The sequence below is a fragment of the Girardinichthys multiradiatus genome, chromosome 10, assembly GCF_021462225.1.
Source record: "Girardinichthys multiradiatus isolate DD_20200921_A chromosome 10, DD_fGirMul_XY1, whole genome shotgun sequence".
In the NCBI taxonomy this organism is placed as follows: domain Eukaryota; kingdom Metazoa; phylum Chordata; class Actinopteri; order Cyprinodontiformes; family Goodeidae; genus Girardinichthys; species Girardinichthys multiradiatus.
In genome coordinates this window covers 6523212-6550998 of record NC_061803.1, presented here as the reverse complement: position 1 = coordinate 6550998, position 27787 = coordinate 6523212, and the positions used below count along the sequence as shown (strand labels likewise).

Genomic DNA, 27787 nt, shown 5'->3' with positions numbered 1-27787 from the left:
AACCAAGAACACATTATCACACACTGATTCTTTGGGTATAAGAAAAAATGGACTTAGGTGACAGATGTATCAACTGCAAGGACAGTTATTGTACAAATTCAACCTGAAGTTCAGGCTGAAAACTGTTTTTGGCCTACATGCAAAATACTGTGTGGCAAAAAAGCTGAAACTGCAAATCACCCTGAACCAGGGGTCATGTTAACCAAAACGTTTCTGCTTTTGACTAGTTTTTTTAAACGGTGATGGAAAAATTTGATGACCATCTACCATTTTGACAGATCGCAATTCACAACCATAACCATTCAGTAGCAAGGTAGCATATGAAAAACAAATAAGTAACCAGTCTTCGGCAACTATGGAGGGAGGCTAGGTGGGAGTACAGAGTTCAGTAGGAGCAGGAGATCTTCTGGCCGAGGAGGGAGGATAGAAAAATGTTTTATGATGTGTAAAAAAGCCAGCATGACAACAGATTTGTCCAAGGATATTTGATTCCATATTTTAAGTGCAATCATTTAATGTCATTCGTTACACTGTATGTAGTCAATGGGACCACAGTCAGTGTTTTTTGTCACTGCGGAGAAAAAGTCAATGAAAAAATGTATGAAAATAAATGCTGCTAAAAGTTTAATTATTGTCATTTTTAAAAATAAAGTCTTGGGTAAAAATAGATAATGACAGTATTTTTTCGACCGTGTCCGTTAAAATGACAGACAACGAAAAAGTCTAGTGCAATCTCTGCCCTAAAAACACCCTCCATATTTTGAAACAAGGAGATGAAAGCATCGTGTGGGTGCTTTTCTTAGTCACCATCAATGAAGGTGGTCACTGTAAAGATGCTTTAAAAGAACCTGTCGGTAAATTATCAATTCATCAATTCTCAAGTCCTTTCTAATTTATTTTTCAGTCCAAAACTAAACTTTAACTTCTTCAAATCTAAAGAAGTCTTTTTAAGGTTTACTATGAATGTTGGCAATTAGCAAGGATTCTGTAAGAAATACAAAGAAGTGTCACAGTTGTAAGTCATCTGTTTACAGCTCTGAGAAAAATGCTTGACTGATACGAAATTTTGTCAAACAGGGAGATTGTGCCAATGCCTTAAAATATTGGAACCAGCGTTAAAAGTCACATATTGCTTCCATCATGATGTTAAGGTAGCTTTTAAAATTCATGCATGAAAAACATTATTTATCTGTTAACCACAAAAATGTCTAAACCCAATTGTGATTCAGCCTAATGCAAGACAAAGCATTAGCTAATGACTCAGAGATGAAAACTTGGAATGACTTGCTTCTGGATGTGAACATGGAAATCTGAATCATACCTATGTAAAGTTGCCTTATAATCCAAAAAAAAAAAAACCTGAGAAAACAAAAACAGACAAATCTGTAAAATTTGAAATTATTCAGCTTTCCTGACATTATAGAAAATTAATATATTGATACAATAATAATAAAAAACTACTCCAAAAATCATTACACAAACTCCAAACACAAGCCAAGAAGCTGATGCAAACATGAATCTGCAAAATCCTCTAGACACATTGCTGAAACCTTCATGTGAAGGAGAAAGCAGTGGTAGCATGGTATCCTATCGATTTCTTGTCTGATGAGTGCGGAAAAGAACGGGAGATTTGCAAATTACACAATAATTTGACGCTTTAATCCCAGCAGAATTCTTGAATTCAAATCGTTTTAATGAAATGAGAACAGCATGTGGTAAACACCATAATTAAAGAAGATAAGTGAAAGCTCCGGAGCTGAGCTTCAATTAAGAAGAACACAGATATGAAGTGAAAAGAAGTAAAATAAAAAAAAAAGAGAGAAAAAGGACATAAAAGAGGAGGCCAGTTGAAAAGAGAAAGCAGAGAATGAATCTAAGACTAATTAGATCAATTTTCACAAGTTGTTTTTTCCCATATAAAGGCAAATGAAGGAGCATGTAAGACCACAAGTTTAATGTTGAACGGAAGGAAAAAGTAACAATCCTCTTAGTCCTAACAACCCAACCTTATATGGACACTTAGCTTGCTTAAAATTTGTTTGAAATGTAAAAATAAAATGTTGGTAGTTACATAAATGTACAAATACCATGACACACTCGCTGCAGGGAGAGAAGACAAGCTTTATAAAACAACACCAGTAAAAGCATCACGTATCTCATCTATAAAAGATGAGAAGCTCTAATGTTACTAATTATTTGTAGTTCAATTTACATGAGAAACGTGCTGCTTTTCAGGCGGCGGTATCACTTACACTTTGAGGGAGCTCGAAGATTTGATGAGACCACTCTCATGGAGTCAGCTTCAACCTTCAGAACATAGCTGGAGTTGGTTTCATAGTCCAGGGGCTTGGCTGTGGAAATCTCACCAGTTGTTTCATTCATTGAAAACACACCTGTAGAGAACAGAGCAACAAAAGCTGGTTAAAAAAAGTGTTCTTGCACAGAGGGAACGACTTGTGAGTGACCAGTCTTGTAGTAAAGTGAAAATAGCAAGTTCTGCAGTGTGGTCTGAGCTGTTGTTAGAGATGTTTGACCAGGAAGAAGCTTTAATGGGAAAAGACAGAGCACCGGTGAAAACGCAATAGGAAAACTCTGAGTGCACTCACCTTCCTCATTGCCTTCAACGATGGAATACACGATAGTTTGATTGACAGCCGCTGCCATGATGAATCCCACCAGCGTTCCAATAGTAGCCTCCTCACTCACTGGCGAAAATCTGGGAAAAGATCAGTCAATCAATATTAATAGATCAAAAAACTAAATATTTGTGTGTTGACTGTTAGCCAACTTCTTTTCGAAGAGTTGCTGAGATCTGGCAAGGTAGAAGATGCTGTTAAACATGTGAAACATCCAATATATTTTTTTTCTCTTGGCAAAGCTGGCAATGAGTTCAACACAACATATGAAACATGTGCTGTGTTCATATAATAAAGAACTGGATGGCAATAGGGTAAGAAGCCAATCTTAAAAATATTCTAAAATAAATCCTTTAAAAACACCTATTGCACAAACCTCCTTATCACTGATGTCATTCAAATAAAACCTATTGAAATTAAATGGTCCATGAGTTAGTTTTCAAACAGTCTTTGAAAATCATATAAGACTCCACAAACCAAAGTAGCATTTGGCTTGAGGGAATGGTATTGAAGTGGAAATTTCTGGTTCAAACTCTGAGCCAGAGTTGTACAAAATATTTTATCTCGATCGACAATACAATGTTGGTGAGCTCAATATTATCAAAGCAAATAACTCCTTGGATAAATATATATTTTTCATCCAGTGCATTTACACTCAGCTCATTATTAATATCTTTGGTCAGTTGATTGGACTCTTACTGCCTAACATGCTCACAACGATTTAGAAGATACGTTCATGGAGCTTAATTGGAAAATTGCAATATAGGATGAGAAAGAGAGCAGTGGGTCAATCACAGCTGATGATACATTCAATATGCAGTATTTAAAAATATCTTTCTTCCATTTTGTATGCCCATGTATAAGTGCAGAGTTGGGGCTTGGTTGGTGAAACAGTCATTAGGTGAGAGACAGGATACAGAATGAATAATGTCCCCAGTACGTAATGCAGAGGAAACAGAAAGTCCCAGAGGACAAACAACCACGCATGCACACATTAATACCTAAGGTTTACTTAAAAAGACAACCTAGCCAGACATGCATCAAGTACCCAGAGAGAACCTACGCATGCATGGGGAGAACATGCAAACTCTATGCAGAAAGGTCCTAGCTGGATTTCAAACACATGACCTTTTTGCTGCAAGGCAACTGTACCAAAAATTGTGACACAATACAGCATCAGTCACATGTTTTCCTAATATTTTGCAGTCCAAAAATAGGGATGTTAAGACAAGTTTATAGCAGGGTTAGATTTTAAAACAATATCCAAAGCTTTGGACATATCATGAAGGACTGTTCAACCAATCATCCGTAGATGGAAAGAGATTGCCACAACTGTAAACCTACAGCCATCCACCTAAACTGACAGAAGTGGCAATGGGATGATCAATCTGAGAAGCAGCCAAGAGGCCCATTGTAAATCTGGAGGAGCTGCAGAGATCAAAAGCTCAGGAGGGAGTATATGTTGACGGAACAACTATAAGTTGTGGGCACCACAAATCTTGCCTTTATATACAAGAGTTAAGAAGAAAGTGTTGGGACCCAGTCATGGATTTCAACATTAAACTCCAGTACAGACTTTCTTGAACTTTCAAAATAAATTGCATTTAACTGACTTCCAGCAACTGAGGAAAGGGGGGTAGCAGCAGATTTCCCATGATGCCACTGTCTGAATAAGAGCAACCCTCTCCAACAAGCTGACCTCTTCCACACCAGTGTTCATCGGGATAGGAGAGGGACAAAGTGGCTAATGTCTCTTTGGTGGCAAACAGACATAAACTCTTCAACTGGATCCAAGGATGTCATACGATCATCGATCATATGCAAAGTTAAGTACGAATGAATTACTGTCTGTGTATCCGGTATTTTCCTTCATGAACGGGGAAATTAAGGTGTAGGAATTGCTTACTTTCTCTCTGAGGCCTGCAGAAGCAAACCGTCCCAGAGACGTTCCCTACAGAGACGCGGTTTCTATGAAGCCGAGCGGAGCGGTCTCCCAGTCTGGAAGGAAGACAGCAGAGACCCCATCACCGTGGTTACGGTAACGTGCAGTGTGGTTGGCGGACAGAACGGGCCGTCTTTCATCCACAGCTACGGAGGTTAGCTAGAAGCTAACCATTTGTTCACAGACCGGGCGACAGAACAGCCGCCACTCCCCACAGCTAAGGAGGTTAGCTGTAGCTAACCGTTTAAAGACTGTCGACGTTTCTTCAAACCTCTCCGCCTTGGACAACGTTCCTCACCACAGTTCATGAGGTTAAGTGTTTGGGCAGAATAATATAGAAAGATTTAGATTGAAATGATCTAAACGTTTTTCATTTTATGAAGTTTGGTTTTCTTTGTGTTGAACTCAGCTATCTTGGTGCTAGCAGAATATCTGCAGCACACATGTTCAGGTTGTGTTCTGTGTTTGTGTGTTTTTAAAGTTAAGACAAACTTTATTTAAAGGGTGATTTTAAACAGAAGGATGATCATAACGCGCTGTCTGCGCTTATGCATTTTAACCCTTTAATTAACCCTGGTATTTTAAAGGTATGAGTTTGATTCTGGTGCTAAATAATATTTAACAGAAAGGTTGTTGGTTTTCAAGCTAGTGAATAACAGTCCCTAAACATTATTTCACTAAATCTGATAACTAAGTAAACATCATTAAGCCCCATTTCTCCAGAAAGATTTGGCTCTTTTCCAAAATACTCCCTTAATAATATTTCTTTAAATATTACCTTAATATATAAAGGCAGCTAATTGGACACCGTTGAGAATTAGTCATCCAGAAGGTTGGTTTTATTCATCAGATCATTATTTAAAACATTATTTTATTAAAATAATGTTTTATCTGATCTTGTATTGTGAATGGTTGTCTAAATGTTGCTGATTATTTCCTAAGTTGGTTCCAAGACTAACTTAACTTCATTTCCAGATTCTTCAAGATAATCCTTGGTTCTCAAACATAAACATTGCATGGTAATGTTGCATCACTCTTTTGGTCATGGTTTCAAACATCTTTAATCAACTTGTTTATATTGTACATAGCCCATTAGTCTTCGTTATTCTTTAATTCTGCTTTGTAGTTTAGTTGGATTGTTTTAGCATAGTAAAGAGTTTGTTGATTGAAATATGTTTGACTTTGAGTTGACTTATTTTTGTTAATAAATTCTTGTATTTTAAGAAATTGTGTGAATTCATTCCATATATGTGCAGAGTTTATGCTGTTCAATAATGTCAGAGCTCGTCTCACACCTTTCTATTTTGTCCTAATACCATCGCCTTACTGGGCTGGTATTTACAGGACAACCCTTAACAGACCAAAATATTATTTGATAAAATATTAAAATATTAATATTAAATAATATTCTCAGATTCATAATCCCAACAAAAGCTACTATCTTTTTACAGTGTCAAATAGTTTTTTGTCAACACACCATGTGATGAGTTGCAGACCCATCAACAAAAAAGACACAGATATGGACCAGCCAGTCATACTCAACCGGGAACAAATAAATCATGCTGGCACAGGGGAAAGCATGCAGCATGGGCCAGCTTACTGTGCAGTAACAATACTAACCAAAGGTACAATTTTATGACTCTCCTGGGTTAGGAGATACAAAAACTCCCTGTACTAATGATCTACACATTTGCTTTATTTTGATGATAAAGCTTATTTTGGAACTAGTGGTGTTTTCAGCAGGAAAAATAAATAATGAACATGTGCTATATTGTGTTGATCTGAATCCCTTTGCAGGTGGAGGGCAGTTTTCTGTGCACACATATTTGACAGATTTTCTTTTTGAACCTGCCAAACCTCAACTTTCCAGCAGGATTTTGCTCCATTAAGAAAACCCTCTCCAGTCATTAGGCCAAGCTTCACAGCTGGCTAAACATTACAGCAGGGGCAACCAACTGGCTGTGCCATTGAGTCATCACAATGTGATAAATGATGTTGTTGGCGAGTTAGAGAGAGTGTGTGTTGAGCATGTTTGTTCACTTCCAGCCCAGTCAATTGCTTAGTGAACCACCTGCTCTACTTGAGTAAATTTAAACCTGAAGCTTATTGAAGAAATGCGTTGTAGAGGTAAATGTAGTGTGTGGGAGGACTTCACATAAGACCTGCTACTGACATACAGGCCTTACACATGACACAACTATAGATGGCCACTTAGTTTAATTTAACTTTTACAGCAATATATGTAATTGCTATTTTTTACTGAGGCATAACATTAAATTTAGATTATAATATGAACATTTAGTATTTTCATTATTCCTGTTTGAGCTATTCTTAATGTTCCAAGTCAAAATTATTTTGCGAAAAAAGGTGTATTTTTTCATATTACAGAAAGCTACTAATTAAAACTAATCGGAGGTATATTATTTTAATTTAAAGGCATAGTGGGAATTTTTTTGAAGTGAGGTTCTGTCAGTAATAGTTCCTGTACCCAAGTCGAAGTTCAAAGATGTTATTTTGAAGTGAGAAGAAAATAAAAAATAAATCTAATAATGACAGAGTTAATAGTGCACAAGGATTGTACTCCAGTACGCAAGAACTGAGCCTTTCCCACATCCCAAAAGTAAAGCAGAAGCTATTATTCACAAATCATAACTATTGTTTTCATTTGTAGTCACACTGAAGGACAGATGGTTGCAAAGCTGCCTAAACTCATTCCACATGTAAAGGATTCTGTTCATTCAAACATTTGCATAATTAACTCGTAACAAAAAAGTTAGGAATGAGTTTGACCCTCAGTTTATTCAATTTAGTTGGTGCAGCAGCTGCACAAATGAAAAACAATCAAGGACTACAGTCTTGTTTTGTGCTTGTCTAAAACTCTCCCTCTGCTGGTATAATCCTCTGTTCAACTTCTTGTTTCATAGTACACATCATTTTGTCTTTCTTTACGACTTCTCCATTAAAACCTCAATATGCACTTTCCCATTTCTATTTCAATTCAAAGATTCAATTCAAAGATACTTCATTGATCCCTGCGGGGAAATTAGAATTCCAGTACAACCCATCCAAACATACATCATGACACAAGATAAGGGGGGACGGGTCACTGAGGCTTTGTTGACCACTCACAGGCGCTGCCCTTGCTAGATGAGAAAAAAGGCCACATTAGGTAAGTAGAGGGAAAAACAATCATATTTCACACTTTATCCTTAGCAGGATACAGTTTGAGATTGCAAAAAAACCTCAGCACAAAGAAGCAACAAGTTTACAAAACAGCATCATGCCGGGAACGGTGAAGGTGGTGTGAGGGTTGCATATGTTTATCTTGAGCATGTGTGTGTGTGCAAGTGAGTGTGTGCAAGTAAGTCCATGAAGCACTGTCCCAGAGGCCATTGTCCTTGATGGTACGTTGGAATGTTCTTCAACCAGCCACACAGTTCTGAGCAGGCCCACAGATGTCCTCAGAGAAGGGAGGGGGCAGAGGGAGCAGAGCGTCATGTTTACATAACTTCCAGGAGAGGTTGAAGATAGCCAGCCATCAAGGCCGTGCAGGGAAGCCAGATTCAGAAAAACCATAATTATTTGGGTTAGGCTGACTCTTAATTTTCCGTCAGCCTTGAGAGTCTCGCTGGTGCTTCTCAAAGGCGAATCCAAACAGCCAAATTCCTGGTCTTTCGCCAGATCCGAGCGAACAACTTTCTCCAAGATTTATCCCATTTCACCCCTGAGTCCAGGAACCGCAACCTGCCTGCAATCCTGTGTAAGGATCACATCCAGTCTGCGATTCAGCTCACGTAACATCTCAGTCTGAGTGTTGATCGCTCTGAAGATCCCATCACACATGCCAGGCAGCCTCACAATTGCCAGAACAGCTTCTGACATTCTCCGAATTTCTCGATATGCCAGGTAACCGCTGACTCCAAAAAGCAGAAATCCTGATATCAAACATCCAATTATATACACATCTTCCACATCCTTGACAGACACACAATCCTCCACTTCTGCCAGGAGTCCATTGTGTATCCAGAGAAAAACGTCCCATCCGGGCAAGTGGGCTCTCCCGACCCCTGTCTTCTCGTCGAGAAAATTTGATCAATTGCATTGAGAGACCAGCTGACCAAATCCATATTTTGGAAGAATTTGGAAGATATGCAAAAACAGGCTCCAAAAAAAAAGACAAGACACAGAGCTGAAGCAGGGCAGATATGGGAGGGCTGTGGGAGACAGAGAAAACGCGTCCTCCTCCACCGAGAGCAGAAAGAAAAGAATTCCCTTCACTCCAGATTTCAAATGACATCTCAGCATACCTCAGCTACTTTTAAGTTAGTAGTTAGTTTAGTTTTTCCTCTCCATACTAGTGATTGGATAGGGCTGAAATATCAACTTGAGAGGATACCTGTGCACTCTTAAACCAACAGAACACTCAAATACACTGGATTTAACCGACAATGGAGTCACACAAAACTACACAGTATAGTATGCATTAAAGTCTTACACAGATAATTATGAAGTCACATTCCCAATTAACTTCAATATCCTGGGTTGACTAGTGCTCATGTAGTGCACACAAACACATCAGATTTAATTTTCAAATTCTAAAAAATCTCCTTGCTAGACATTTAAATCTAGTATAGTCTTTTCTAGGAAGTGGGTGGCAACCAGTAATGATGAGCAGGTGGAGCATATCACTAATAACAACAAAAATGAGTTTAATATAATGGAGGTGGTAAAAATACACAAACCAGCTAAGTATTAATAAGCACAGTTAACCTTGTTACACACTAAGAACTGTGACATGCTGTGAATAGAGATGTCCATCTAATCCATCTTTACCTAGCTCTGGTTCGGATTTGACTCCAAAAGCATTGAGCAAAGTATTCCAACTTTTTTCCTGTCCTCCAGCCTAACTGTACTGCTAATGACATAGCCTTCTTTATTTCTTCAAATATCTAGACTTATGGTTTTCCTGAGAATGGGGCTTCCAATACTTTCTCTATGCCTTGGAGCCAAGATACAAAAGTCTTAACCCAGCTGAACTACCTCATTGTGATTAAAGTTAACTTTATAAGTATACTCGAGTTAGTTCACAGCAGCACTAAAGGTTATTAAAGGTTAGAAGGCTAGAAGGTTAAGGCTAAAGGTTAAGGCTAGACGTTATGACAGAAAACAACAAGGTTGTGGGTTCATTTTATTGTTCATAATATGCAAAAAATGCATTTTGCCGTTCAATGCCAAGTTACATAATGAGTGGCAAGTTTCTAAGCATTGCTTTAGTCAGTATTAACTGACTATTAATTGTAAGAGAACATATTTCCATAATAAAATGTAAAATTCTCCTTCTCACATTGAAAGCACATAATGATCAAGTTCCATCATATATCAGAGGTCTGATTGTTCCATATATTCCTAACAGGGCACTTTGTTCTGATACTGCAGGTTTACTGGTGGTTCCTAGAGTCTCTAGAAGTAGAATGGGAGGCAGATAATTTAGTCATCAAGTTCCTCTCCTGTGGAACCAGCTCCCAATTTTAGTCCATGAGGCAGAAACCCTGTCTACTTTTAAGGCCAGGTGTAAAACTTTTCTTTTTTGATAAAGCTTATAGTTAGAGTGGCTTAGGTTATCCTGACCTATCTCTGTAGTTATGCAGCTATAGGCTAAGGCTGATGGAGGACACAATGACTTTCACTCTCTCTGCTACATTCTCATACTTCTCTCCAGTTTTGCATTATTTGCTGTTATTTCAGCTTTTAACTCTATGTTCTCTCTGTTTTTTTCTCTTTCTAGAAGCTACATCTGGCCTGGCTCTGTGTTTAGCTGTGGCACCTTCCTGAAGAGGGACATTGGCAAAGCTGCTGCCAACAACTTAATGCTCACCTTATACAGATGATACACTTTGCCCTGTTTTTTCAGTGTTTAACCCTGTCTATCCTATACATAGCTACTGGCTGAGCTTCTACTGTGACTAACTGTATGTGCTCTCTTTCCTACCCAGACTTGAAAGCTGGCTCAGAGTTCATCTCCTTAGCTGTCTTTCTCTTCTAGAGGAAGACTCTAAAGGAGCTACAACCGTTAATGTTTCACTTTTCTTTCCTATAGAAAGTACTACTGGATTAGTGCTTCTGTGTTCTTTTTGTGTCTCTGCTGTTTTCTCAAACCCCAATCAATTGTGGCAGATACCAAATTTGCAAGACAACTGTCTATGAAAGATTGTTATTTAATTCTATTCTTGTTCTTCTGGATTTGAGTGCAGCCTTTGATACAGTTTCTCACTCCATCCTTCTCCACAGATTATCTTCAATTGGCATCTCTCACACCCCCTTTGACTGGTTTCATTCTTATCTCACTGGCAGCGCTCAGTTCATACAAATCAAGTCCTTTTGCTCCCATCCATCCTCTGTCACATCTGGTGTGCCCCAGGGCTCTGTCCTGGGACCCCTACTTACTTTTTTCCCCTTGGCAACATCTTCAGATAATTTAACACCAATTTTCACTGTTATGCAGATGACCCCCAACTCTATTTATCTAGTAAGCCAAACTCTATAATTCCTCCTTCTTTCTTCACCTCCTGCCTCTCCGAAATTAAATCCTGGTTCCCCTCTAACTTCCTAAAGCTTAACAGCGACAACACTGAGATCCTCCTTGTATGAACCAAATCTGTACTTTCCAAAGTTGACAGTTTCTCCCTTCAGTTGATAATTCCTCTGCCTCCCCCTCACCCAGGTCAAGAGGCTGGGTGCCATTCTTGATAGCACTCTATCTTTTACCTCTGCATATATCAGCCTATGCAATATTAATGGTCTTTGCCCCTCTCTTTCCCAACACTCTGCTTCTATTCTTATACATAGCCTTGTCACCTTCTGCACTGATTACTGTAACTCTCTTCTCTTTGGTCTTCCAGAGAAATCTCGCAATAAGCTTCTAATGGTTCAGAACTCAGCTGCCTGTATCATTATCAAAACCTCCTCATTTCACCACATTACCCCAGTTTGCAGCAGCTCCACTGGCTCCTTGTTAAATTCAAAATCCAAATTAAAATCCTTCTGTATGCATTCAAGGCCATCCACAATCTCACCCCTCCATACCTTTCTGATCTTCTTCTCATTGTTACTCCCTCTCGCACCCTCAGATCCTTCTCCTACATCCACCTTATTGAGTCTCCTGCTCCCCTCCTGCACCATGGGGAGCAGAACTTTCTTCTGCTCTGCTCTCAAACTCTGGAATTCCCTCTCTCCGGATGTCCGTAATACTGACACTCTCCATCTGTTTAAGTCCAGACTCAAAACCCATCTGTTCAAAACATGTTATACATGTTATAATTGTTCTTTTCTGTGTCTTGTAATATTGTGTTTGTTTCTCATTTATCTGTACAGTGTCCTTGAGTGTTTTGAAAAACAGTTTGAAATAAAATGCATTATTATTACTATTATTATTAATTAAGTTATTAAATTAGGTATCCTTAATTGCATAGTATGTCTTTTTGCTTTCTTTTGCATCGAACTGATTCATATTTTGTTAAACCTAAATCAATGAGTTGCACTGCATCATGATGGAGGCGTGAGTCATATCAGGTGATATTGCTTTTTCTTTTAAACCTATGTATATAAAATTAATGGATTCATTGGCAGTGTATCGAGATAGGAATTGTATTGGCCACAGATCAGAGATGCACAACCCTACCAGAGGAGAAACAAAAATTGTCTCAGAGAAAGTAAATTGAAATCTGATTACTATTTTAAGTATTTAGTCCTACAGTTATAAAACTTTCTGTTTTAGCCTATAGTCATAGTTGTAGAGTGGAATTATCTAGTTAGTATATTTGTTCTTTACATTTGCTGACATTTGTTGAGTTTTTCTTCAGCTTAATTAACTCATTAGTAAATAAATCTTCATTTGATAAATAATATCAGATATAGGGCCTGATCTTCAGAGATCCCAAATAATGGGTGCTAATTTGCGTGTACTATAAATAAATTGCACATGCAACAAATGGGTGTGTTGCATGTGGTTTTCAAAGATCGCGCATGCAATGGATAACAGGTTCAAAACAGGTGAGACTGCCCTATTGAAATGAGAAATAAGAATTAGGATTATAGATTAATTAATATTTATCAAGAATTATAATTTAAAATCATAATTTAAAAAAATTATTTCTTAACCAAAATCATTAATTACAAATATAAATCAGAGATGTCCTCTGGTGTTGTGATTATCGGCTCATAGCTCTTTAATATTTACAATTAGCTATTCATCATTAATAATTGTTAAATTATTAACCAAAACCCCAAAATGTCACTGGTTAATCAACCGCTTCACCGAAGGTGGCGGACCTTCGACCTTGTTTTGACAGATAAATTACTCTTGCACGAAAAAAACACAAACGCTTCTCTTAATTATATATATGAAGATTTACTGAAGCCAAATAATTCTGATATACCATTATTCTGGTCCAAAACCTTCACCTAACTAACAAGCATCATTCTACACAAAGGGGATAAAAATGACTACCTAATAAAACAAAAATATATGCGCATTTAATGCCTATTAAGATCAAACCAGCAGTGTTATGGACAAATGTGCAATTTGGGTTAAATGGAAAGAGAAGTCCTCCTGGTGTGATGTCTTGATTGCAGCGATCAGCTGATAAAACAGATGGGGTCACGCCCCTTTTAGACGTATAGCTGATTGCCCCAAATCTCAAACAAAGAGTCATAAAACTCTGAGGCGGGAACTCAGTGGAAAAACTCCAGTAATAAAACTGGAACAATGGATTGGTCAGGCGAGGCCCAGACCGCAGCTGCTTTGAATGAAAAACTTTTAAAAGTCCAACTTCCAACTGCTGGCTGATTTGGGATCAGCCGGACAGAACATGCACGATTGAGCAGCGCTTGCGCAGCAAATCAAAAACACCACTCAGCAAAAAACACTTAACGGTAAACGGTCACGGTAAACTTCTCATCCGTCCAGGAGGGGAAAATATGAAAAACTGAATCGACAAGGAGGAAACTCAACTCCTTGGAACTAAACCCTCTGTGGGTTTTCTCCTGTGTCGGCGTGGTCTTCGATCAGTATATGTCTCTTCTGACCTTCTTGTATCAGACAGATTTCCAGCTTTCAAGCTCTTCTGGGAATTGCCTTGTGGAGCAAACGTTTGCCTGCGAGCTTTTGTCTCAAGCCTGCGAGCTTTTTGCGCCTCCGTTTGTTCGGGACGTGAGACACAATATATCATTGTTTTCGCTAAATACATAGAAATTGCTTTGTCATTACATGTTTTAAAGCCAAACAATTTTAGAAAAAAACTAAATTTCCCAAATTGTTGCCCATGCTTATAGATGATTGAAAACACAAAATCCCGAGTACCTGAAAGGGTTAGAATGTCCACAAAAAAATCTGTGTGAAACAACAGTAAAATGGCTGCAAAATTGCAATCATTATGTACTAAAGTAATGATTCAAAATACATATGGCAAAACCATAAGTATTTGATTCATTTTACACTTAGATCTGTCCAGCTTGAGGTCACCGTTCCTAGCGTCTCTCACACAAACAGACCGAGCCCGGATATTTCTCTGCAGTATTTAACATCTTTGGTTAGCCAGGCTGCTGAGAAAGACCTGCATTTCTGCCATTCACCTCAGAAGCAGTCTCGGTCCTGAGGAAGAGAGCCATAATGATAGTCTTTTGTCAAAGGCGCAGAGTGGCTTCTTCTCTACTCTTTGGAGAGACTGAATCAATTGTGCCACATTGTATAAAAGATCCAAAAAGGAATGTTCACAATCAAAAAACTGTCTTCAGACTAAAGCCATTTTTAAATAGATGTACTCTCCTGCAAAATCACCTCCTAAACTGAGGTATAGGAAAGAAACAGAATACTGCTAGAAACTGCCTATTTGGTAGTCGCTTTAGTTTGTAAAGAAGCATTATTATAGGCATGGTGGGCTTCAGTAACCTTACAGTTTCGTCATTTCTTTTTCCTTGCAGGTAATCAATTATAAAACAAGCCAATATAATATACAGGATAAATCTACTAAAGTTGCCCTACAAGAATGACAAAGTGTAAAAAATGTTCTGGCATTTAATATACAAAGAAGAAAGGTATTTTGTTGCATAATGTGAGGTTAAATGAGTGCTGAGATACAAATTAATATTTATGAAGAAATAACATACAATGCCCCCCAAAATTATTTTCACATTTTGTTACATTACAGCCATGAACCTGTGTTTTATGCAATTTAATGTGATAGATATGATAAAATAACACATAACTGTTAAGTGAAACTAAAATAAGAACTTTTTTTCATTTTTGCAAAGAATACCTAAAATTGCTGGGTATCTTTGTATTCAGACCCCATTATTCCGTTCTTAAATAAAATCAAATGCAACCAAATGCATTCAGATGCCATGTAATTGGAAAATAAGGTGCACCTCTTTAATAATTTAAACATAGTATATATACATTGGTGTTTTGAAGGCCTAAGAGGTTTGTTAGAGAACATTATCAATCAAAAGGCTTCAAGAGTTTCAAAGAACACACAACACAGGTCAGTAAAAGTAGGCGAGAAGTTTAAAAAGTTAGATTACAAAACAATATCAGAAGCTTAGGAAATGTCACTGAGCACTCTGATGACAGTCTATCATCTGAAAAAAGGAAAGAGTATGATACTGCATTTGCTTTTCTCTAAAGTTTCCACAGGTCAGCACATCATTTAAATCCCATATCAAACAGGTTTCTAGGATTTCCTTTTTTCACCTCCGGAATATTGCCTAAACAAGAAATATCCTGTCCAGGAGTGATGCTGAAAAACTAGCCTATGCATTTGTGACTTCATGGCTGGACTATTTACTATATAAAAAAAAAATCCACAAAATGCGGTTAAAAGCCTTCAGCTTCCTGTTTTAGCGACCCTTCATTGGCTCTGTGATTAATCCAGAATAGAATATAAAGTTCTCCTTTTCACATATATGAAAATGATAATGATCAAGCTCCATCATGCATAATAGATCTGACTGTTTTCCATATGTTCCTAACTGAGTATGTTGCTCTCAGACCTTTTTTTATTGGTTTTCTAGAGTTTCTAAAAGTGCAGGCAGATCTTTTAGTTATCAGGATCCTTTCCTGTGGGACCAGCTTCAAGTTTTAGTCTGAGGCAGAGACCCTGTCTACTACTGTCTACTAGGCTTAAAGTTATATTTAGAGTGGCTTAGGTTATCCTGAGATATTGCTGTAAAGCTGCTCTTGGCTTAGGATGCTGAAGGACTTAAGGACCACTTACCCTCACTGTGCTACATGCTCCTACTACTCTCCAAATTTGCATTATTTGGTTTCAACTTTATATTCTGTAGATGATACACATGGCCCTGTCTTTCAGTGTCTCTGTCCTAGACATACAGTACAGAACAAAAGTTTGGACACACCTTCTCATTTTCTTCATTTTCATGACTATGAATATTGTAGCTTCACACTGAAGGCATCAAAACTATGAATTAACACATGTGGAATTATATACTGAACAAAAAAGTGTGAAACAACTGAAAATATGTCTTATATTCCAGGTTCTTCAAAGTAGCCACCTTTTGCTTTGATTACTACTACGCAAACTCTTGGCATTCTGTTGATGAGCTTCAAGAGGTAGTCACCTGAAATTATTTTTCAACAGTCTTGAAGGAGTTCCCAGAGATGCTTAGCACTTGTTGGCCCTTTTGCCTTCACTCTGCGGTCCAGCTCACCCCAAACCATCTCGATTAGGTTCAGGTCCAGTGACTGTGGAGGCCAGGTCATCTGGCGCAGCACCCCATCACTCTCCTTCTTGGTCAAATAGCCCTTACACAGCCTGGAGGTGTGTTTGGGGTCATATTGAAAAATAAATGATGGTCCAACTAAACGTAAACCGGATGGAATAGATGCAAGATGCTGTGGTAGCCATGCTGGTTCAGTATGCCTTCAATTTTGAATAAATCCCCAACAGTGTCACCAGCAAAGCACCCCCACACCATCACACCTCCTCCTCCATGCTTCACGGTGGGAACCAGGCATGTAGAGTCCATCCGTTCACCTCTTCTGCGCCGCACAAAGACACGGTGGTTGGAACCAAAGATCTCAAACTTGGACTCATCAGACCAAAGCACAAATTTCCACTGGTCTAATGTCCATTCCTTGTGTTCTTTAGCCCAAACAAGTCTCTTCTGCTTGTTGTCTGTCCTCAGCAGTGGTTTCCTAGCAGCTATTTTACCATGAAGGCCTGATTCACACAGTCTCCTCTTAACAGTTGTTCTAGAGATGTGTCTGCTGCTAGTACTCTGTGTGGCATTGACCTGTTCTCTAATCTGAGCTGCTGTTAACCTGCAATTTCTGAGGCTGGTGACTCGGATGAACTTATCGTCCGCAGCAGAGGTGACTCTTGGTCTTCCTTTCCTGGCGCGGTCCTCTGGTGAGCCAGTTTCTTTGTAGCACTTGAGGCAACACACATATTTTAACCATTCTTACTAATAAACTGAACTTGACTGCATTGTTTGATAACTAGGATGAATTGCAATGTATGTACTTGACTTGGAATCTGTCTTTATGATTGGATTGAATTGACATTTTTATATAAAAGGGCCTTGAGACGATGTGTTGTGAATTGGCACTAAATTAATAAACTGAGCTAAATTAACAATCCCTGTATCTTTCCAAACTGACTGAGGAAGAGATAATGGTAAGGAAGAATGGGCAAAAAAATTCCATCTGTATTTGTGGAATTCTGACCCGAGTCATAAGCCCAAATGAATTGTTGAAAGTGATACTACAAAGTATTAACTCTAAATCTGAATACCAATGCACTACACGATTATTTTTTCTATAAAAGATGCAAGCCATCTGTCCTTTGTCTGCCACTTCCCAAGTATGCACTGATTTGTTTGCCCCATGCATAAAATGCCTATAAAAAACATAAAAATGTGGTTGTCATGAAATCTGAAAAAGCTATGTGGCATGAATACTTTTGAAAGGCATCAAGTAGGGTTATACACAACAATTTGTGTAAAACTGTCTAAGTAACTGCTCATGAATACATTTAATCCAAAGGGTTTTGCATTTATATCACAGCACAAAGTTAGTCAACAATGCCAGATCTTATTTATATAGACTATGTATAGAATAATGAATTAATCAGACTTCCTACAGTTTTATTGTATATATTCTGTCAGCGGAAGAAAACAAACTGTAGAAGGTTAAACTGTTCAAACTGCAGACATTCTTACTGACACACAACCTTCTGTTACCCAGAGGAGAAGAGAGCAGGCAGAGCTCAGTTTTAACTGCTATACAAAATCCAGCTTTGGAGTTCTCTCCTGCTGCTACCTCATCTGTCACTTTATCTATCTGTGGCCTCTTCTCTTTTCTAGAAGGTTGCTAATTGACCACAGGATTTCCATTAGCAGTCTGCTGAGCCAGTGGTCTTTGCTCTCTGCAATAACAGCCTTTAAAGATTGTCTCAGGCTGTTGATTATCCTCCATCTGTACTTTACAGTTTCATGGTTCAATACATATGCGCTAACAATTTTAAGAGGTTAGAGAGATATAATTGGTTTTCAAATTTCTCTATAAACATTTTAGGTAGAGTACAAGTTGCGGGTACAGAGTTATTGTCATCACATTGGGATTTTCATATATTTCATTCTTCTGCATATCATTGCATGAACAGTCATAAGAATACTTCTCTACTTCCTGCAACTGTTTTCTCCCCAGGGCTCAATGCATGTTCTCCCATCCATTCAACTGTCTGCTAGCCCTAAATCCACACCCGGATTCATACTATGGTAAAAAAAACGAAGCCTTGATGTCATTGAAAACCACTAATGATCAAAATGACAAAACTATGTGAAAAAAAATCACTTAATCTTTTTATTTTAAAATGCAGTTACCTAAGCAGCACTTTTTTGCTAATAGGCTGTGTTATACTGGAGAGTAAGCTTAAGATGTCCAAACTGAGCACTTTGATGCAGCAAACTAAAACAAAATTTGAATTTGAATATGACTGTGTAAATGCAACAAATAGTATAAAGTAAGGTTATCATCCATCTTGTCAAATGATGAATTAATTGTGGATAACCCAAATATTTGTTGAGCTCAATTTCACCAGTCCAGGTTTGGTTACCGCCAACAGTACAATTTAGAAATGACTTAATGAAAATCAGTCTGACAGCATGAAGTAGGCAAATAAAAATCTCAAAAAGCAACACCTCACACCCCAATCTGAAGAAATTCAACTACAGATGAGAAACATGAGAATCTTAGAAATGGTTTAATAAGAGTCTGGAACTCCAGTGAACCATTGTAAAAGCCATTATCCATAAATAGCGAAAACATTTAACAGTAATGAACCTTCCCAGAAGTGGCCGGCCTGCCAAAATTACTCCAAGAGCTCATCACCAACACGTCTAGTAGGTCACAAAAGAACCCAGAATAACATTTACAGGACTACAGGGCTCACTTGCCTCAAATTAGGTTAGCCTTCATGGTACAGAAGTAAGAGAGGAGACTGGGTAAAAATGGCATCCATGGGAAAATTCCATGATGAAAACCACTACTGACCAAAAGAACCAAAATCCCAAACCATCTTCATGATCCCTAGCCTGTGACCTTAAACTCAAGAGTGCTTGGGATATCCAGCAGGGCATTCAAACAAAGCACACATTCAACACCACCTCTCAATAGTTCAGAAAAACACAATGAAGCCTTAGGAGGGACATAATCAAAGTCTGGACTCAAGTCTGCTTGAGATCAAATTCCTCCATAGTAACATACTTCTTATGAGGTTTATGGAGCAATTACTTGTTCATATAGGGCCAGGATGGCTTAGATATCTTTTTTCCTTGATCTATATTTTTTTAATTTCCTCAGATTATCTTTCTCAGCTAATAAAATATGTTTGATGTTCTGAGACATCTGTGACAAAAAAACAAAAGAGAAAAAAAGGCATTGAAAATACTTTTTTTTTTTTTTACAGGATTGCATCTCGTTTACTTACTCCATTATAGTAAATTTTCCCTTGTCTTTTTTTGACAATCCCCCCTCCTATAGGTTACAGCTGCCCAGAAGACAGTCCCTGAAACCCTCTACAAGGAGGGTAAGTCACAAAAGGTTATTGCTAAAGAAGCTGGCTGTTCACAGAGTGCTATGTCCAAGTATGCTAATGAAGGTTGAGTGGAAGGAAAAATGTGGAAAAAATGTTGCACAAACAACAGAGATTTTTGCACCTTGTATAGGAATGGGGAGCAAAGCCCATCCAAGAGTTTGAGGGAGATTCATAAGGTGTGTTCTGCAGGTAGTCAATGTTTCAATGTTTGACAGTTGTATCCAGGATATCGGCTATAAACGGGCCCATTTATTGTGTTAAGCTAATCTTGAGCCATAGGAAACATCAATATCTTATCTTCAGTCATCATCAGTAACTTCACTGGTCTCAGGAGAAAAAAAAAGGACTCGACTGTTGCTCAGTTCTACAAAGTCCTTTTCCAATGAAAAGCTAAATTTGCATTTTATTTAAAAATCAAGATCAGAGTCAGAAGGATGAGTGAGGAAGCACACAATCCAAGCTGCTTGAACCTTTCCTTCCTTAGACATTGTCATTATCATCAAAAACAAAATAAATAACCACATAAAATATATCACTCTGCATGTACTGGGTTTATATAATGAATTTCACATTTGGAATTATGTTACCGAAATAAGTAATCTTTCTCAGGGACGCCACAAAGCTCAGTGGTGGAGCAGATGTACAATCTGTTCCTGCCCTTCTTCCTGTCAAGATACCAATAAATAATGGCCACTAGAGCCACAAAATCAAAGAGAAAGAACTTTCCAATTTTATGCTAATTTACTGAGATGCGCTTGTTTACTTTCTAGATCCCTTTTTATCACCAAAACTGATTTTCACAGAGTGTTTTCATATCTTTTTTAGCGCTGATGTAACTGTCAACCAAAGGTCTGAAATCAGAAGGTACAACTACCTGGAGACTCTGTTAACTAATTAGCTTGGTGGAACAGAAATTTGTTTTACGATGAAATAATGAAAAGATCACAGTTACATTATATGCCGTTCTGTCTAACAAGATAAACTTTTATTTGCTGCTCAAAAGCCATACAGTGTTTTGGTTATTTTTTCTAATTTAGAATTTTTTTTTTTTACCACTTTTGTTTAAACTTTCAACATTCAGGAAAAATAATGACTACCTTTCATAGCCACAACTTTTGTTCTCTTTGGTGCTACTATGCATTTAAAACATGTGAGTTTTTAGATTATGAATGTCCTTTTTTATGCTTTTTTGTGTGAGTGTGCATCAACATTAAATTATTAATATTTTTCTGCTTTAGTGTGAATTATTACAAAGTATCTTCATTCTTTATTGTATTACTTTAGCGTTTAGGAGACTGAAGAACTTAAAATCCACTAAGAGATGATCATTTTATTATTATGGATTAAAATATTTGTAGCCTGCTCTCAGTCTCTTGGCACAATTTCCCATTACGATCCTCTATCCTTCTTTTCAAATGTTTTAGAGCATCAATGACCAGCACAATGGACAAAAAAAAATAAAAATTGGATCTTATTAAAATCCTTTGAATGACAGAATTAATAGAAGGTGGGGCTCATTTGACAGTAATTTAATAACAATGTTGTATTAGCTGTGACTCAGTAGTCAAATCTGCTCTCTTCACGCTTGACACACTGTTCCTCATCGAGACTTCCAAGAAAAGAAAAGCATGTAACTCAAAACAACCTGCAGGGTCTGTTTTCCTTTTTTCAGTGAATTTTGAAATGGATTGTCCAATCAGTTGATGCCCTTGAAAAGTAAGTCTATTTTTTACACCAAAGGCACATTTTTAGTTTTCCGTGTACAAGCAAAAGTGAAAGATCTGGAGAGCCCATAGTAGAATATTTGTATTTTATTTTTTTGTTTGTGTGTGTTTTAGAAATATTTTAATCAAAAATGTTTCTTCTTTTGGGTCAAGAGGGTTGTTTAATAGTTATTTTTTCAATTACAGGTTACTTCCTGGAGAAATGTTTCCTCACATTAGATTGTAACATAATTCAAAACCTCTTCAGAGCAAATCATTTTAATGTTACAGACAACTTTTCACAAATATTCTGAAATGTGAATAAGGAATACACTGCAAAAAAGTACTTTGAAAGAGGGTCAATTTAAACCACTTAAAATAAATAATCTTTACTGTCTTAGACAGTAGAGATGGGCTACATTGTGTAGTTTATCGTAGCCTATGCTGTTTGGTTGCCTTCAGGTGAGCATCAAACGCAGTGTTAACATTTCAAAATATTGTTGATTACAAGTATTATCCACTGCTTAGCACTATAGTTGCGCTATTTAATGTAACTGGTGTAATCCAACAGCCCTTCTAGTATTACAAGTTTTATTTTAGAGCAGCATTACACAGATAGATATACACCTGTTAACCTCCTGGTTTTTGTTTTATTTAGCCCAAAATATTAATGGATTTTAAGACATTTTCACAAGTAATTGCTAAATTTTTGCAACAAGAAATATTTTCTCAAATGTTTCAATAAATATGACACCCTGCAGTGGTATACGTCCTGCCGGACATGTCAGAAAAATAGGTGCGTAAATTTAACCAATAATGCATCCAATAACGTAGTAGGTAGCTGAACTACTTTTTTGTACTTATTGAGGTATGTACTGTAGATTAATGTGCAATATATTGCCAAGTACTTGTGTTCTGAACTATGTTCTGAACAGAGGATGGTGGAAATGTATCCCTGGTTACTCATTTACCTTATTTACAAAAGGAAACATTTCCACCAGGCCTGTTGTTGATGGTGTAGTTGTGACAAATGTTTAAAGCATAAGCTGCAATTGCATATAGGACAGAAAATATACCCTGAGGGTCATTAAATGTAGAGCCTTCATAATGAACTCAATTCAGTTTATTTATATAGTGCCAATTCACAACACAAGTTGTCTCAAGGCACTTCACAAAAGCCAGGTACATACATTCCAATTAATCCTAACTACTGAACAGTGCTGTTAGATTCAGTTATTTATTCAAATTGGATAAAAAGTTTTTCTATCTAAGGAAACCCAGCAGATTGCATCGAGTCATAGATTTGTAGCATTCACTCCTCCTGGATGAACATGTAGAGACAGTGGAGAGGAAAAACTCCCTTTTAACAGGAAGAAACCTCCAGCAGAACCAGAACCAGGCTCAGTGTGAGCGGCCATCTGCCACGACCGACTGGGGGTTTGAGAGAACAGGGCAGAGACACAAAGAGAACAAAGAAGCACTGATCCAGGAGTACTTTCTATGGGAAGGAAAAGTAAATGTTAGTGGATGTAGCTCCTTTAGTCGTTTCATCGAGAAAGAAAGAACAGATAAACTCTGAGCCAGTTTTCAAGGTTAGAGTATTCATTAAACCTACAAAACCTACATTTCTAATGCAATATTCTAGAAAATAAGTAAATTGGAGAGAATTTACCCAACTTTATGAGTGGGTTTAACGCATTACATTGCAGGAGTATGAATCACTCTTCCGATGCCTTTCTTTTTACCGAGTTTGGTTTAAGGTCACAACAACTTTATGCATTCATAGCACCATGCTATTTTGCAAGCTTTAAAGCATTCATATTGTAGGCTTGATATATTTTAGATAAATGTGAGTTGTTTGATCTGATAGTGAGAGAGCTGTTCACCTGCAGCAGCTTTGCCCAAAGACACCAAACAGGAAGACAAAACCTGCAAAGATGCCTTCATGCCTGCCTCAGCACTGACTCGGAGCGTTGTCTGTCATGTTTAGAGTGTCAGTCTGCCTCTCCCTGTCAATTTGAGTTTCTGTATTCTTACTGTCCATCTGCTTCAAAGCAGTTCTCTATTCATAATTTCACCTGATTGTCTGCTTGTTTGCTTAATCTACTTCAATCTGTCAGCCTGTCAGCTCACCTGTCATTTTAAAGACTTATCATGCAGTATGTTGATCTGTCTGTGTGCTTGTGCGTCTGCCTATCGGCCTGTCAACTTTAATGTGTTTTTGAAATGCTCTATACTGACAGCAATGCCACTTCTTTTTTCCCCTCTTTTTACCCTCTGCAACTTCAGTAATACAGTATTTTCCTCCCCCCACCATTTTACCCCTTCACTTACATTACATTGTCATATTATTCTTCCTGTTTCAACCTTTAATGCCCCAAACCTTCTTCGCTCGCTTTCACCTGAGGAAGGATGCATGTCTTATATATGCAAAAGAAAGAATTTATTTCTAAAAAATGAAAGCACACAAAAATCTTCCTATCATTCCACGATGATAGAAAGTCCTATCAAGCGCCACCAGATATCAAATACCCTGTACTTCACTACCCCCTCCACTGCACTCTCTTTATGCACTTCCCTCTATGCAAGCAATTTATTTCTAAACTGTCACCCCTGTCACCTGACAGAACCACGCTAGTGATCTTCCGTCTGAGTAGCTTATCTTTAGCTTTGATGTTAACTGCATTGTTATATCCTCAGTTGCTTTGGATAAAAGTGTCTGCCAAATGCATAAACATAAACTGATAGTCAACTACATGAAAAAAAATTCATTTAGAAAATTATACCACATTATAATGCGGATTGAAAGAAGTATAAATTATTAAAATGTCAGTATGGCCGCAAATTGTGACTTACTGCAGTGCCTTTTATACATAATTGCCAGTATAAATACACTGAAGCATTTTACTATATTAACATGCAGAAACTGTTATGTTTTTGCATGGAAGATCTAGAAAGATTGTGCAAAGAATACGAAGAATGCTGAAAGTGTCCCATCTCTGTATGCCCCCAGTGTTGTGAAACATTACTGGAGAAAACTAAATGCGGTCGAGCTGTGAAAATGTAACAAAAAATAATAGCAGGTAATCTTGAAAATATTATTATTTATTAACAAGGGTCCAGATTTCAGGTAGGAAAAATTAGGTAGTGAATTATGCTACTGCAATAAAAAAAAGTATGTAAATATATATATATATATACTTTTTTTTTTATTGCACAAAACGTGTTTATATATGTATATATATATATAAACACCTTTTGCTCATCTTTGTCATGGATGGCATTAAATGTAGGTGATGTTTTATAAATGAAAAGAAACAGAAAGTGTGTGGGAGGAGTATTGGTTAGGGTATTGAAGCCTGCTGTGACTGTGTGTGCAAACCGATTGTATGTGGTCTGCTCAGTCACAAAATCAGCGATTAGCCACAGAGAGATCTTGAACACCCTCTAACGCTGGTAAAGATGATGAAATTAAACTCACGAAGACCTTGTAGTAGAGCAGATGTGGAAAACAGTCATTGCACTTTATGGATAAAGTGGAAAAGGAATGTGTGGAAAGGTTGAATGATGAAAAGAAACAGGTTGGAGGAAGTAAGATCAGTGTAAAACATGGGTTAGGAGATGGTGACAGGAAACCTTGGACTTTGGACTTTCTCAGTTTGTTTTAAAAAGAACTCTCTTCTTTTGGAGCCCTTTCACGAGGTTCTTTTACGACTCTGCAAAACCATTTATAACACTAAAATGAAAAAAAGTACAATGTGATTTATGGCATTTTTAAACCTTGAGAGATATTTAGGTATCGGCATGACAAAATGTTTAAATTACTTTAATTTAGGCCAATTTCATCTGGGGGCAGCAAGGACAACAATAATCATTTGTTAGTCAGTAAAAAATAACTTGTTTCTTTTCTCAACTGTATTCCGCCATGCAAACTTCCCCGAACGGACTCACCCACCCAAAGAAGAGTACCAACTCCTCAAACATATGCTTCTCACAAACCAGTGCCCCTAGCGGATGAACATGTAATACAAACAAAACAAAGGAGAAACACATTTACCTAATAAAATGAATGATCTCATTTCATGCTTATGTGAAAAATATGAACCTACATAAATTAAATACGACCTTTGTGTTAGAGCAGGGCTGACTAAAATAAAATGTATCAGGCGTCTCCCTGCTGGCATGGCTGTCTTTTGCCGACAGAATGACGCTTGATGAAACTGAAGATGATCTGATACGAGTGATTACTCTGAAATATTGTCTGCCTAACAGTTAACTTTGAAGAAACACTGGTTCCTGGTTCTATCAGTGAATCTCGGGTGAGCATCCTGTTTGTGCTGAAGTCACAAACACATTATATTCTTGAATGTATTAGTCACAGATGGTCACCTCCCAACAGGGAAACATGCTCCTCTAGACCTTGGGCTAAATAATGCTGGTTTTTGCTGTTAATTTATAAGGTCACATACTCAGTCTGTGTATAAAAGTGCATATATATAAGAAAATAAGCAGGTACATCTGACTGTCATCTGCTTCACACACTAGTTTGCTCACAATTAGTTGCTTGATATTCTAATTATGAAGAATCTAAGTACAATGTAAATAGTCATAAACATGAAGAAAACCATTAAATGAGGAAGGCGTTCCGAAATGTTTGACCAGCAGTGTGTGTAAATATAGATAGATAGATAGATAGATAGATAGATAGATAGATAGATAGATAGATAGATAGATAGATAGATAGATAGATAGATAGATAGATAGATAGATAGATAGATAGATAGATAGATAGATAGATAGATAGATAGATAGATAGATAGATAGATAGATAGATAGATAGATAGATAGATAGATAGATAGATAGATAGATAGATAGATAGATAGATAGATAGATAGATAGATAGATAGATAGATAGATAGATAGATAGATAGATAGATAGATAGATAGATAGATAGATAGATAGATAGATAGATAGATAGATAGATAGATAGATAGATAGATAGATAGATAGATAGATAGATAGATAGATAGATAGATAGATAGATAGATAGATAGATAGATAGATAGATAGATAGATAGATAGATAGATAGATAGATAGATAGATAGATAGATAGATAGATAGATAGATAGATAGATAGATAGATAGATAGATAGATAGATAGATAGATAGATAGATAGATAGATAGATAGATAGATAGATAGATAGATAGATAGATAGATAGATAGATAGATAGATAGATAGATAGATAGATAGATAGATAGATAGATAGATAGATAGATAGATAGATAGATAGATAGATAGATAGATAGATAGATAGATAGATAGATAGATAGATAGATAGATAGATAGATAGATAGATAGATAGATAGATAGATAGATAGATAGATAGATAGATAGATAGATAGATAGATAGATAGATAGATAGATAGATAGATAGATAGATAGATAGATAGATAGATAGATAGATAGATAGATAGATAGATAGATAGATAGATAGATAGATAGATAGATAGATAGATAGATAGATAGATAGATAGATAGATAGATAGATAGATAGATAGATAGATAGATAGATAGATAGATAGATAGATAGATAGATAGATAGATAGATAGATAGATAGATAGATAGATAGATAGATAGATAGATAGATAGATAGATAGATAGATAGATAGATAGATAGATAGATAGATAGATAGATAGATAGATAGATAGATAGATAGATAGATAGATAGATAGATAGATAGATAGATAGATAGATAGATAGATAGATAGATAGATAGATAGATAGATAGATAGATAGATAGATAGATAGATAGATAGATAGATAGATAGATAGATAGATAGATAGATAGATAGATAGATAGATAGATAGATAGATAGATAGATAGATAGATAGATAGATAGATAGATAGATAGATAGATAGATAGATATCTATAAGATGTGCAGATATATATATATAACCAGGAGGGGCAAAACATCTAAATCAAAGGAAGAGCAGATTTTACAAGAACTACATTGCAGAATTAACTTCATAGCAACTTGTAAGTGCATACAAAGGCTTGAATGTTTTATTTTGTGCTGTGTTATTAGTGGATTAGCATAGCTAGTCAACAGTAAAGCATTCTTAATTGCATCAGACTGGCAATAAAAATTAAGTTTGATTCATTTTTGCTTCTTAAAAGCCAGATGTAAAAATTTAGATAATCTACTCTGCTAAGCAAAACACTAAAAACATGTTGTGTTCATTTACTCATGAGGTAATGCAAAGGAAAAGTAAACTAAATTATTCTGTCTGTTCCCAGCCAAGATTAAAAGTTTAGTCTTTTTTTCTATTTTGGTGGTCCAGCAAATTCTTCATATTCCAAATTAAGCCAGATACAAACGTTTT

General features: G+C 36.9%; 1 protein-coding gene across 1 annotated transcript in view; it reads right to left on the bottom strand.

Annotated features, from left to right (window-relative positions):
- The window catches only part of LOC124874972 (protocadherin-15-like), a 346908-nt gene that overhangs the window by 67882 nt on the left and 251239 nt on the right, over window positions 1–27787 (bottom strand). Inside the window, exons 27-28 of the mRNA XM_047376690.1 lie at window positions 2607–2716; window positions 2253–2393 (exon numbers count right to left, since the gene is read on the bottom strand). Coding sequence (XP_047232646.1) covers window positions 2253–2393; window positions 2607–2716 — 251 coding nt within the window. The remainder of the gene's footprint in view (window positions 1–2252; window positions 2394–2606; window positions 2717–27787) is intronic.